The sequence below is a fragment of the Sphaeramia orbicularis genome, chromosome 17 (assembly GCF_902148855.1).
Source record: "Sphaeramia orbicularis chromosome 17, fSphaOr1.1, whole genome shotgun sequence".
Lineage (NCBI taxonomy): Eukaryota > Metazoa > Chordata > Actinopteri > Kurtiformes > Apogonidae > Sphaeramia > Sphaeramia orbicularis.
Genome location: NC_043973.1, coordinates 52,094,660 through 52,108,417, shown reverse-complemented (window position 1 = coordinate 52,108,417; position 13,758 = coordinate 52,094,660). Strand labels below are relative to the sequence as shown.

General features: G+C 37.9%; 2 protein-coding genes across 2 annotated transcripts in view; both read right to left on the bottom strand.

Annotated features, from left to right (window-relative positions):
• map4l (microtubule associated protein 4 like) overlaps positions 1 to 1,664 on the bottom strand; it is a 38,783-nt gene extending 37,119 nt beyond the window's left edge. Inside the window, exons 1-2 of the mRNA XM_030160652.1 lie at positions 1,659 to 1,664; positions 1,481 to 1,570 (exon numbers count right to left, since the gene is read on the bottom strand). Coding sequence (XP_030016512.1) covers positions 1,481 to 1,570; positions 1,659 to 1,664 — 96 coding nt within the window. The remainder of the gene's footprint in view (positions 1 to 1,480; positions 1,571 to 1,658) is intronic.
• Positions 1,595 to 3,321, bottom strand: LOC115436660 (protein PXR1-like). The gene is made up of 2 exons (XM_030159570.1): positions 2,991 to 3,321; positions 1,595 to 1,668 (listed from the first exon to the last, which is right to left on the bottom strand). Exons 1-2 carry the CDS (start codon positions 3,286 to 3,288, stop codon positions 1,664 to 1,666), a joined length of 303 nt encoding a protein of 100 aa, XP_030015430.1. The 5' UTR covers positions 3,289 to 3,321; the 3' UTR covers positions 1,595 to 1,663.
• Positions 3,322 to 13,758: the final 10,437 nt, after the last annotated feature.

Below are 13,758 nucleotides of genomic sequence, written 5' to 3'. Positions count from 1 at the left end.
AATGCAAGGCACTGCTCCCTACCTCAAATCTGTGATGGAATCAAGGTGTTAAAAAATATCAGTCCTGCAATATATCACAATTTTTCATTTCACAATACTGTATCAATATAAAAACTACTGGTATCGCTATTTTTAGGTATTTATTCAAATGAGATATGGCGGAGGTTCATTTTTGTTTTCTTGTTTTCTTCATTGTTTATATCTTATTTATCATTATTTAACACTGTTTTATTTAATAATGGTTACATGAAGGATCCTAAAAGCACCTTTTACTGTGTGAGAGGCAGATGTTAGTTCTTTTGTTGAGATTTCACAAAAATAATCTTACGATGTTAGTTTTGAACTAATAGAATATGAACATTTGAGCACGATCTTAAACTGTAAAGTCTGTGAAACCTAATTTAAGTGTTAACACAGGAAAATTTGGTGATATAGCATTAGATCCTGTTGTGATCAAATAAAAATGTGTTTAGTATTTGTGCATATTTCTGGTGTAATTCAATTCTTCCAGGAAATAATCATTTAAAAAAGAAACAAACAAATAATTGCTTTTTTTTAACAGTATCATGATATATCGTGATATATTGTATTGTGATCTGGGTATTGTGATTTGTATCGTATTGCCAGATTCTTGTCAATAAACACCCCTAATCATGTGATGGGCCCACAGAAGTGATACTAATGTAAGTCAGTGACAGGCATCAGTTGTGCGTGTGTACGCGTGGACCACATAATATGAGTGATCCACATACAGTTATATTTGAATTGGAGGATCCGTGCTTGAAACCACAGCTTACACTGGTATCACTACTGTGGACCCATCGCAGATTTAAGGTCCGTGGTCATTACATGGACTTCTGTATAAGACCGCTCTCACAGATAGGAGGAGGAGCCTACGGTAGCCTGCAGGCCCAGAGGCACGAGACAGATGAAATCAATTTGATGATTTCCCTTCTTAAAAAAATCACCCTAATTAAAAAATCCAATTTCGACTTAAAATCAATTAATTGTGCAGCCCTACTTCTACTACAACTACTTTTGGATTCATATAGTAAAGAATACATAGAGTATAATCTACATTTTTACAACTACATAACATTTGAATGACTTTATGGTTGCATCAGTAATAGCAAATTATTTAAAATACAAGGGTTATTCATCATTTCCATATGTTCTTCAGTGAAGCCACTGGAAAACAGCAAAAGAGCCAAATGTGGCCTCGGAGCCACAGATGCTCCGTTGGATTGAAATGTAGGTGTTGTTCCACACTGAGAAAACCCAACAAGACCTGCAGTTTTGGACATGTTGAGTCATGCAGATCCTTCCATTTTAACATCATTGAGTAATCATAATGTCACAGCTGATCAGTATATTTCATTGACAGCTGATGATCCAATTAACAGCCTATCTTGGGCCCTGACATGAAGTTTTGGAAATGGAAGTTAAACTAAATGACAGGAGTTTTCAGTGTTATACTCACCTTGGCAGCCTTAGCCGTACCAGTTGCTGTTGGCGGCCGCTTAGTGGTGGTGGGCGTGGTCGCCTTGGGTACAGGGCTTTTTTTATTTGCCTGATGCAGTGGTGGGGAGGGGCGTTGGCCGAGTTGGCCTCGCCATTGGTGGAGAGGGTGGATGGGCGGGAGTTTGGTTTGGCTGAACCCGCATCAGGCTGGTGTAATGGAATTAAAAGCAGCCACAGCAACATGGGAAAACAAAGGTAGAAAGACATGGGAGGGAAAGTGTAGAAAAGGGGAAGGAGAAGAAAGAAAGAAAAAGCAGCAATGGAATCAGGGATTGCAATGTCAGCGGTGGTATGGCAGCACAGGCAGTAAACATATGACAATAAAGAGCTCATTAACTGTCAAAGTGAATCAGTGATTTACAGCAGGTTAAAGCAGTTACAGTCACATCTGATGGAAAAGCAGCATATGACATGAACGTCAGTTCAGGTATTAGACATGTCCAGGGGGACCAGGTTAATGTGGGACGCTCATTACTATGTTCATTTAATGTTCATTTGGTTTTATTTGTATAATATATAGATATTTATTTTATAATTTTGCAATAAGTCATGCAATAATCCTGTGTTCTGCCATAACGATACAATATTTATCCAATATCAACATATTATCATATATATATCAAATATCAAACATAAATGCACTATTTTTATAGACTCGTTTACAGATATACATATTGTTAATATTGTTAATGTTGTGTCTATTCATATTTCATGTGGAGTTTTTTTATTGTACTTTAGTTCTATTCTCATTTTACATTTTGTAAAATTTTATATTCTATTTTCTTATTTTACATTTAGCTTTTGTAATTTTATCTTCACTCTATCTTATTTTAGGATGTGTTGTTTTTTTTTTATATTGTTGCACTGACTGGAGTAGCACTCCTAATTTCTATTCTATTCTATTCTATTCTATTCTATTCTATTCTATTCTATTATATTCTATTCTATTCTATTCTAATTTCATTGTGCTGTTTTATTGTTGTTACTTCTGCTCATTATCTTGTTCATTATTTTATTCTATATATTGTTAATTTCTTGTGTATTTTGTTCATTTCCTCAAATCTGCAGTAGCAGGAGGAGAAAATACCAGTAGATCTGAGGATATAAAATACACTTCTGATATTCTGTGTGTATTATTAAGTAAACAGACATCTGTTTTTTTAAGTCTATATGTCTCAGCGTTGGTAACATGTCCGACATTGTCCGACTTGCTGGGACCTGGTCTCCCACAGCACATTCACAGACACACAGTGATGCGTCTTAAAAGTTCTGTCTCGGTGCTGAAGCGTGGTGATGCAGCAGAAGCAGAGGCGGCTGATCAGTAATCAGCCTGTGTCCATGCATGTGTGTGTTCTGCTGAAGGACGCCTCGGCAGCCTGTCGTCTCAGGCCAACGCTGTGACCTTTGGGTGACGAGCCTGTTCTGTTACCCCTGGAAACGCCGCCACCCTTCATGCGTGTGTGACCCACCTTGCTCTTGTTGTCTTGCAGAGTTTTGCCTCCGTTGCCGGTCGGAGACTTGGCCGGATCTTTCCCTCCTTTCCTCCTCCTTCTTCTCCACCGCCTTCTTCTCTTCTTCCTTCTTCTCATCTTTGTTGGTCTTCTCCGGTTTGTCCACCTTCTCCGCCTTCTCGTTGTTTTTCTCAGCATTCAGCTTCTCCGTCTTCTCCTCGTCTTTCAGGATTTTCTCAGATTGCTGGTTCTTGTCGGGGGCAGTGTCTTTCTTCTGCTGCTCCACTTTCTTGTCAGAAGTGTCCATCTTGGACATGATGTCTGTCTTCTCTTGTTTATCCTTGTTGTCACTTTCACTGTGAAAAAAAAAAAACAGTAATAGTAACATTATCTAACCAACGACTAATGGAAGCAAATACCCTCAAATATTGGATAATTAGATTAGATTAGATAGATTAGATTAGATAGAACTTTATTGATCCCTTGGGAGGAACCTCAAGAAATTAAGGTTCTAGTAGCAGCACAACACTGAATGTACATGTATAGGAAATATAACAAGAAAATAGTAATAATAGTAACTATAAAAATAGTTGTGAAAGACAAGTAACTGGACATTAGAAAGTACAAGTGGAAAGAAATAATAAAAAAGAAGTAATAATCATAAATAATAATAATGTTATGATATTATAATATGCACAACACACACACACACGTAAATATATATGTTTTTTGTTTGGATAGTTTATAAATGCAATGTATTTTAATAATCTGAAGGGTTTTTTTTTTTATATATAAGCTATTATGCAATTATTTTACTGGTCTGACCCACTTCAGATCAAAACTGGGCTGAACCTGGAACCTGAAAGAAATGAGTTTGACACCCCTGCCCTGTTCTAGATGGTAGCGCTGCACCTCCTTCTGCAAAACTGCTTTTGGACAATCAGCTTTTTCTTACAAAGCAATAATAGAATGGAAGCACAACAAATGTTTGAAATTTCTCCACCAAGACAAAACCATGGATTGAATAAACTAAGTCTGCCAGCATGAACTCTTCCTTCAACTGTATTCTACACTTTGACTGTATGCAACTCCTTTTAAGTGTGTTGTTTTTCTTTTAATTCTCCTGTACTGTTTCCCTTTTTAATTTCTTTCCACAGGGACTACAGATGGAAATTAGTGAGAATGCTATAATCCTGCCCAGTGAATCCAAATAAAGAAGAAGCCAGATAAACTAACAAAAACTAAAGTAAACTAAAGTAAACTAAACTTTGCTCTTATTAACATTCTGCTGCTGTCAGCTGATGATTTTGCACATATATAGCATACACAATTTAAAAAAAAAAATCTAAATCAGTCATTTTTCATTTCGCTACACAAAAGCACTTGAACACAACATACTTGTAATTTCAATTCACAAATAAGAAGGATCATCTTCCCGACAGCACCTGAAGGCAGCATTACTCCCGACACTTTGGAGACGCTGTTAAATCTGAGCCGGTAACTGAATACGAGGCTGTTCTGAAAGATCCAAACCTAGAGCCGAAATTGGAGGAAGTTATCTAACATTCTGGATAAACTGTCCGCGCCGCTGTGGAGACGCTCCATCGACATAATCTATCACATCAAATAATGAGGTAATTGCATCTCCAGTTTGTTATTTATAGCAGTGAATGTTCATGTGGGGACGTTATGTAGGTCGCAGCAGCAGCAGATGCGTCAGGTCCTGGTGTGTAAACAGGTCATTTGTTCAATTAAACTCAGTTAGTCCAAGGCAATACATTATGCAAGAGCTCAAACTGTGTTCCTCATAACCATCATCAGAAAAACCACTATGGTGTCATGTATCATCTCCATACCAACTGCATAAATAAGGACTGTATGAGGTTTTTTAATCATTAGTTGTTGTTAAACTCGTCCCTTAACGTTCGAGTATCCGGGTGAGCATATTATGCGCACTTTGCACTTCATGTTATCAAAGGTCATATTATTTTTCACAATTTGTATTAGGTCAGAATTCAAAGTTGTTTATTTTTGTATGATTTTTTCAAATTCTGACCCAGAAACTAAAACTCAGCACATTGTAAACAATAGAAAACTACTACACTAGCACCCTTTTCTGAAACGAGTAAAAAATGCACATTGACAAATTTTAGCATTTAACACTTGACCTAGTACAAAAAAAATGCACATTAACCAGTGTTGCTGTTTAATCATTGACATATGCCAGTGTGCAAAAAAAAAGTAATGCAATTTTTATGTAGTATATTGAGAAAAAAACTCACAATTTTCTTTTGTGTTTTTTGCGTAAAAAAAAAGTTTTGTTTACATTACAAACACAGCATTTTAAGGGTTAAATATTTGACAGTTATTGAGTATTTGGTGTTTTTGTTTTTGGCTCAAGTCAAATTTGTAGTGCTGCCACTAACGACTAATTTTTTAACGATTAATCTTTTGACTCATTTTTTGATTAGTCGACTAATCTAAATGACTAATTAAAAAAAAAAAAAAAATCAAGTGTTTGTTATTTTGTTGTGTCCATTTTATTTTGAATACAACTCAAGGGCCGAAACATAAAATGTCACCTGTACCATGACAAATGTAAACAATACAAATAACTTAAATATTACCAAAATTACAAATTGGGATGTTTGCCATGTAAGAGCAGGGAACTGGGGGAGGGGGGAGCATGAATAGGTGCACACGGATCCGCGGACTGGGGTGGGGTGAACCATAAGAGCGAAACTTAGGGGCCGTTTACACGGCGTAGGATTCAATCGACTCCGGGAAGATTTCATCGCGGATTAGCTTCTGTTAACATGGAAACGGTGCCTAGAGTGCCTGAATCCGGAAACTTTTGATACCAGGGTCCAGGGTGGAATGTTATCGATATGCTCCGCATTTCAGCTCCGTGTTAACGCGAATCGTAACGTTCCGGGGTAAAATATGACGTCACCGATGCGCGCGCGCCAAGAACCGCCAGTTAACCCACTCCAGGCCAGTTGGTGGCGGTAATGCGCCTCCAAGCTGGTTTGCCAGCCTCTATGACACAATAAAGCTGCAGAAAAAGAAGGAACAACCACAACAACAATGGCCGGTTTCAGAACAACATACGTGCTGCTAACTGTGCTCAGTTTGCTGTCCCTTCTCCACGTCTTCTCGTCTGTCCAGACAAAGAAGTCCTGCGTCTTTGTATGACCACTCGCCATTGTTGTTTGTAAATAGTGTTGTCCGCCTCTTCTTCTTCTTCTCATTTAAAGGCTGTCTAAACCGGAAATCGTTTGTGCGCAGGCGCGTGTTTTACCGCCACTGTTTCACTACAGCTCTACATCGCCAGCTACTGGTCTGGCATGGCCACTACAGCGTATTCAGCCGTCCTCGCGGACTCATGTTAACGCAGATCGTTATCATAGCGGCTTCGTCTTAACGCGGAATGATTTTATAACGCAAAGGAGAAATCTTTGCGGAATTAGATCCTAGTGTTGCCGTGTAAACGTACCCTTAGGATACTTATAAGACAGGTCTCTCTCTCTCTCTCTCTCTCTCTCTCTCTCTCTCTCTCTCTCTCTCTCGAGGTACTGCAGGCGCCAATGACGGCATGGATTCCCCAGGTGCCACGGCCAAAAAAAACAAAAACAGGGGGTTAATAGTAAAACGACTCGTCGACTAAAAGAAATTGCCATCGACTAATTTTCACGGTCAATTACATTGACTACGTCGACTAATCGCGGCAGCTCTAAAAATTTGGCATTACTACTGCACCAATTGGTGATTAGGAAGGGCTTCTATGGGATACTGGAGGGTTAAACACGCTCTACTTTCTTCGTTTTGACTAAACTCGTCTGATGCTGTTGCTCAAAGCTGTACTAAATGTTGATCAAAGAAATACACCAGTTAAAAACCAGTTGGACAGCTACATTGATTCCCTGCCACGACACTAATACTGCTGCATCAGTAACTGCAGTTTTGAGCCAGAACACCATTTTTTTTAACACTGTATAAATAAACTGATATTAGACGTCGGTATCTTAAAATGTGAATCATATTGTCTCACAGTCTCCCTTGATAGAATATCAGAATGAGAGTCCGAGGAGGAAAAATTAGATTATGCATGTTTTTCACAGCCAGTTTTCTGTCAGATTGGTTTGTTTGTTTTAAAAATATCTAAAATGTGGGCAATGATTCAGAGATCTGGGCTAATCTGGCTCCTTTACAAGTGACGCTGATGTTGATTTTATGACAAGCCTCCAAACACTGCAGCATCCTGCACTTCCTCAGGATCAGTTTTCTCTTAGTATGTATGTTTAATTCACATTATACGGAGGGATATTTTTATTTGCTTCATAAATGCTGCATAATTATACCCAAACACTTTTATATCTGGGAGGTATGTATCCTTGTTCTGAAAACTGTCAGGATTATTGCACTATTGACAAAATTCAAAGAGCTTCTGAAAGCTGAGGTTGGGAGCTTATTACTATTATTATTGATATATATATATTAGGGTAGAGCTCTGCATTGGCTGAGGGGGAGTAGAAGTGGGCGGAGCAGAGAGCAGCAAAGTGCAATCGGTGAGAGAGAAATGGAAGATTTTTATTACTTTTAGCAACATTTTGCAAGGTTTTAGTGGTGTTTTTATGGTGAATTCTTGTAAATAATTGTACATAATAATGATAGTGTTGTTTTGGAGTGTTCTACTAGTGTGTTTTGCTGTGTATTTGTTGAGTTTAGTCCCCCCCCTTTTTTTTTTCACTGTTTTTAATTTGTATTTTTCCAGTTTGTATATATAAATATTGACTGTCTGTAAAAGAAGCAGATGATGGACGTTTTTGTTGGTGAAATGAGGGGCTCTGTCTACAACTAGACAGAAAGTGAGCACAGACTATCACATGGATAAAATGACGAGAAAGAACTAAAATAAGAAGCTGGAGCATGGACACAGAATGGTCTAGACAAACTGAAATGTTTGAGCACATGTAAAATAGCTGAAAGTTTTCTATAATCTCAGAAAAGGTTGTCATGCACATTTACAGTGGTTTAATTTATCATAATAAACATGACAATTAAAAAAAAATACTATAACACATTGTTTAAAGCATTTATTTTCCATATAATAATGATAATTAATGGCCAGACATTTAAAGTTAAGTTCTTGCTGAAAAAATGTGCAAAAGCATTGGCAAAAAAGACAATTTCTGACACTTTTATTACAAAAACATCAAAGAAATCTAGGTGACCTGTTATATTCATACTCCTTATAGGGTTAACTACAAAAGAAGTCCAGACCCAAAGACTTCTACAAACCCCAACTAAAACCCACTGAGCAGACCCTGACTCCTGGAGGATGGACGTCTGCCTTGACCAGCTGGGATTAACGTAACTAACACTGGCATGAAGCGAAAGTGAAACTTAACATGCTTTCAACGTCTGACTCAAGGCTTCTATGCCTCTATGATACACCGGACCTTACATGAAATTTTGACAACTTCTAATCTGTATCCACTGGACCCCCTCCACTGCTCTATGGGCCCCCCAGAAATTTCATTTCGTTTTTCATTTTATTTTTCATTCCAATCTAAATGATTAGAGAGGAGCAGGATGAAAAAAACTTATAACCTGCCCCTTTCTTCAAACATCTGCTTACATCAGATATGATGCCATTACAGCTAGTACAGTAAACAGTTTACATGATCGTCAGTAAAAATAAAAGAAATCCAAAATCCATAAGAAAAATTATTTCATTTCGTGCTTTTATAAAGCTTCTCTATTCTTTCCTTATACAACCTCTTAAACTGAAAATATTGTACAGCTCTTCTCTTCCAATGCCAAAGAATTCCACATTCTGACACCCACAACTGAAATACACATTTGCTTTACATTAGTCGAACCCTTCGCTGTTTAAATTAAACCTCCTTCTATGTTCTTCATCCTGTGATACTAAAACAAATAATCTCTGCAAATTTGCAGCAAAAGTCTGTTTCTCGCTCTAAACACAATCAACAATGTCCTTAATTCGGCTAATTTTGTAAACTTAAACAATCCTGATTTAATAAACCACTCATTTGTATGTTCCCTGAAATTAACATTGTACATGATTCTTATTGCTCTTTTCTGTCATGAAAACAATGGCTTTGTGTTACTCATATATGTGTTGCCCCATACTTCAATACAATAGCTCAAATATGGCAGAATAAGTGAACAATATAAAAGTCTCATTGCTTTATAATCTGACACATATTTTGCTTTACTCAATACAGAAATATTTTTAGACGCCTTTTTTTTTTTTTTACATCAGCAATATGTGGATTCCACGTTAATTTATCATCCACTATTACGCCAAAAAAACGAATTTCTGAAACGTTTTCATTCGCAACACCATTAATAGTGTTGCTGGGCCCAGAATTTGTCACGTTCACTCCCCCCCCCCCTTTACAGCGCCCCAGCACACATGTATTGTTTCAAGAAATGTTTGCATTTACGTAGAATGAAGAGGGTGAGAGTCCCAGTTGACATGTGCTGACCCAACGAAAACACATTATGAAGGAATCACAGTTGGGGGGCTATGAGGCCTATTGAGGGCCAATGGACAAGAGGGATGTACAACAACCAAATCAGTACTAGAGATGGACTAGGATGATATGTGGCTGCAGACGTTTGGGGGTTGATGAGGTTAAAGACAGCAGGACCAGGGCTTCAACATGAAGGCCTGAAGCTTTGGGAGGACAGACACAGGGGCTCTTTGTTGCCACCAAGACACCTTACATAACCGTGACAGTGGACAGGCCTGATTGCACTCTGGCCCAACGTCGCCTCATTTCCCTCCCTGCTGAGGTTTGCTGTGTGATAACTGCTCTGTCTCTCTGCAACAATGCCAATTTGCCGCCGCTGTGCTTTCTCCTGCAATCAAGGGAACGACACTGACGGCGTCCCTTCAGAGCTATAGCGGCCTTCAAACAAAACCCATTTGTTTACACTGTGCCCGATAACTAGCTGAGCCTGGAGACCAAATCAAGGCTTCGATTCACATAGACGCTGCCTGTGTTGTCATGGAACAACACAGGAAAAGAGTTGGCGGCTGCTGGAGTTTGACGGCTGCATTCCCAATCCTGCTCTATAATGAAGTTGATGCCTGCCTTGTTATGTTAAGCCGATGCTAATGCAAAGTCATCACTTGCTGCAGCTGCTTCACAAAGCTTTTTCATGCATTTTAATGGTGTTGATTCCTCTAGTCTTTGCCGGGTTTTGCTCCTGTTTGTATTTAGTGTCTAACAGAGAAAACAGGCACCAACATGACTGATTTCACTTCTACAAAGACATTAAAATCAGGCTGGGATGAGAGAAATGAAAATATATCCCAGGAGCCTGCTGCAAGAAGTAAGAGTATCTGAAAAATAAGATTAACATGTCGTCTTCTGTAGGTATTAGATATACAGTTGCATTACATCATCACTATTTCCAGTCTATGCTGTTCATAAAAACACAACCTGTTTGTATTTTTAAAGAAAATCGAGTCCTAGTCTACAACAGAGATGTCAAAGTCATTTTAGATCAGGTTCCACATTCAGCCCAATATTACCTGAAGTGGGCCGGACCAGCAAAATAAGAACATAATAGCCTATAAATACTGTCAACTCCAAGCATTTCTCTATGTTTTATAGTGGAAAACAATGAAACTGGATTGTGAAAATGTTTACAAAAAAATGTGAATAACATGAACAACCTGAAATTTCTTAACGTGTTAGCCGTTAGCGTTAACTGCAGTGCTAGTAGAATCCGCAACTAACACATGCTTTGTGCTAATGTGATATTTTAAGATGGAAGTGCTTCAGTGAAAACAAAACTCCTTCCTGCAGAGTGTGTCTAATACTTTATGTCGGTCGACTGTTCCATCTTGGGGGGGTGGGGGGTGTGGGTGTCCTCATACGTGCACCAACGTGCTGTTTAGTGTTTTCCATCTTTATGGGTTGGTTCTGCTGCCTGTCACTACCGGTCAACTGACCATTTGTGCATGCATGACAGTAACTCTACTTGGACAAACTGACCTAAATGAGTTGGCAGAGACCTTCAGAGTCATTCTGTGCTGCAGATGAGTTAATGGAGTTAAAATATTTAATCAGATTAATCATGATGATGGATTAATCTGCATTAATACGTTCATTTTGACATCCCTAATATATATGCATTTTATTTATTTATTTATTTATATTTATATACATAGAGTTTAATAATCACAGAACAGAAGTTATAACAAAGTGATAAAGTGATAATAGTAATAGTAGTCATAACAACGATTTACAAGCAATATAAGTGTAATCATTCTATTGCTATAACGCTAATTATGATATCATCATTATGATATCATCATTATGGGCGGCCATGGCTCAGATGGTAGAGCAGGTTGTCCAATAACCAAAGGGTTGGCAGTTCGAATCCCGCACTGTCCATGTGCTGTTGTGTCCTTGGGCAAGACACTTCACCCTCCTTGCCTCCAGTGCTGCTACTCACACTGATGTATGAATGTTTGGTGGTGGTCGGAGAGGCCATAGGCGCAGACTGGCAGCCACGCTTCCATCAGTTTGCCCCAGGGCAACTATGGCTACATATGTAGTTTACCACCACCAGAGGGAGAATGTGAGAGTGAATGAATAATGGATCCTCTGTACATGCTTTGAGTATAGCTATATAAATCTAATCCATTATTATTATTTCTTTTCTGTGCCTGCTGTTATATGAATGATCTAAAAGATGCAATAACCACAGAAAACATGTATTTCATGTGATGCATTCTTATTAAAACAGAGGCTTCATTGCTCATGCTAGGTTTCGCTGCCGTTTCACTTCACCCTGCTACACCAGCGCTATTACTCACCCAACATGAGACTGCTGGAGAACACACAGGATCCGTCTAATACCACGCTACAATACACAGCTGCCGGCAACCAGCTGTGTGTGTCTGTCTGTGTGTGTTTGTGACAGAAATAGAGAGGAGGAGAGTCGACTGCCGGGTAAACCAGAGCATGACTAACGTGCACAGAAATGGAGCCGGTGCAAGAATATTTGACGCATGTGAATTAACTATTTCCGTCACATACACACAAACACACACACACACACACACCACACACATAAAAACTCAGTGTGTATCAACCACCATGGCCTTCGATTGTGATAGTTATCAACCAAGCAGCACACTGACCAACAGACCGGTCAATAGATGGACACAGACAGTAATAATCCACATGACTTCACAGCCCAATACGGTGATTGTGCATGAAAGGAAAATGACGTTTATTTTTGTGTGAAGCTGCTTTTCACTGTTTTATAAATAAACTAAAGGTCAGCCAATAGTGAATAATAGTAGGAAACACAACTGATCATCAAAATCAAAGCAATAAATACCTAAAATAAGTAAATACAAGTCAGAAGAACTAATATGCTGAACTGAAGATAGAATTAAAGAGTGGCTTCTAGTTACTAAATCAATGCAATTTAATAAGCCAAACCCACTGTCAATTTTAATAATATCACAGTCAATACCAATATTTTTTTCTGGTTTAAAGGCTGATGTTATGATAATTGAAGGAACCAGATGGTTAAATTACCTGATATAGACAGAAATATGATGAAAATAGCCATAAAATGTAGTGTAATCTTGTGGTTTAGTGCTTGTTTTGTTTAACATAATGTCATAAAAACCAGCGAATGGAAATAAGTGTTAAGTGACAAGAATCTTTTAATCTCTGAACTGAAAATAAAGCTTTGCTTGTATGTTATATTACAACAAACATGAGGTATGAAGTATTAGCAGGATGTTTTCTTGTCCAACATCAATAGGTAAGACGTCATCAAGAGTAAAACAAAAAAAAAGACCCAAAGATCTTTAAAGAGGTTAAAACTTGACCATAAAAGTAGAAAAACTACCTAACAAAGAAAAGTTCATCACAGACAAACCCAACATGAAGAGGCAGAAGTTTTCAAAAGTATAACAATTAAACACACAGTGACGTGTAAATTAAAAAGTATTATGTTTAAATCATCCTGAATGTGTTTGCTATTATGTATATTATGTGTGGTTTTATCATTATGTGTGTGGTTTATGGGAATGTCCCGATTCAGTCGATATGATCAATCCCAGTCTTTTCAGATAATGAATTATATTGTTTAATTGTAATCTGTAATTATTCTGTATTCAGGTTGTCAGATGTGTTTTTGGTCATTTCCACATAAACTTCAAGACAGTGACATCAACAGTTCCGGTAAGGACAATGAGTCAACAATCTCAGGTCAAATGTGGTCTCCAGGGTCTGTAAGGTCCACCTCTGCTTAACCCATAAAGATCCAGTGCTACTTTTGTGGCAGTTCCCAAATTAATATTTCTCTAGATTTAACCTTTCTTAAGTGATTTATCACCATTTATTATAATATTATCCTCTGTATTTTGTGTTTCTTTCAGTGAAAATCATGTATTCTCTTACATTTAACTATACTGATCGTGTAGATGTTCATTAAAGCTCAGATTAAAGTTTAGGGTTATATCAGAAACAGAAAATTGAAGAAAAAGTGACTTTTTCATCAAAATACATCAATAGGTGAACATAAAACCCAGTGTGTCCATCCATTGTCATTGATCCAACTCCATTGGTTTTACTGGAGAATCAATGTTGTAGAAGATGACAGTGTTTCCATGGTAACTACGGAGCCTCTGAACATCGAAATGGGTCATATCTGATGACCATGAAAAGATGAAGAACTGTATTTTACACCAATTATTGACTTGGATTGATAGGAT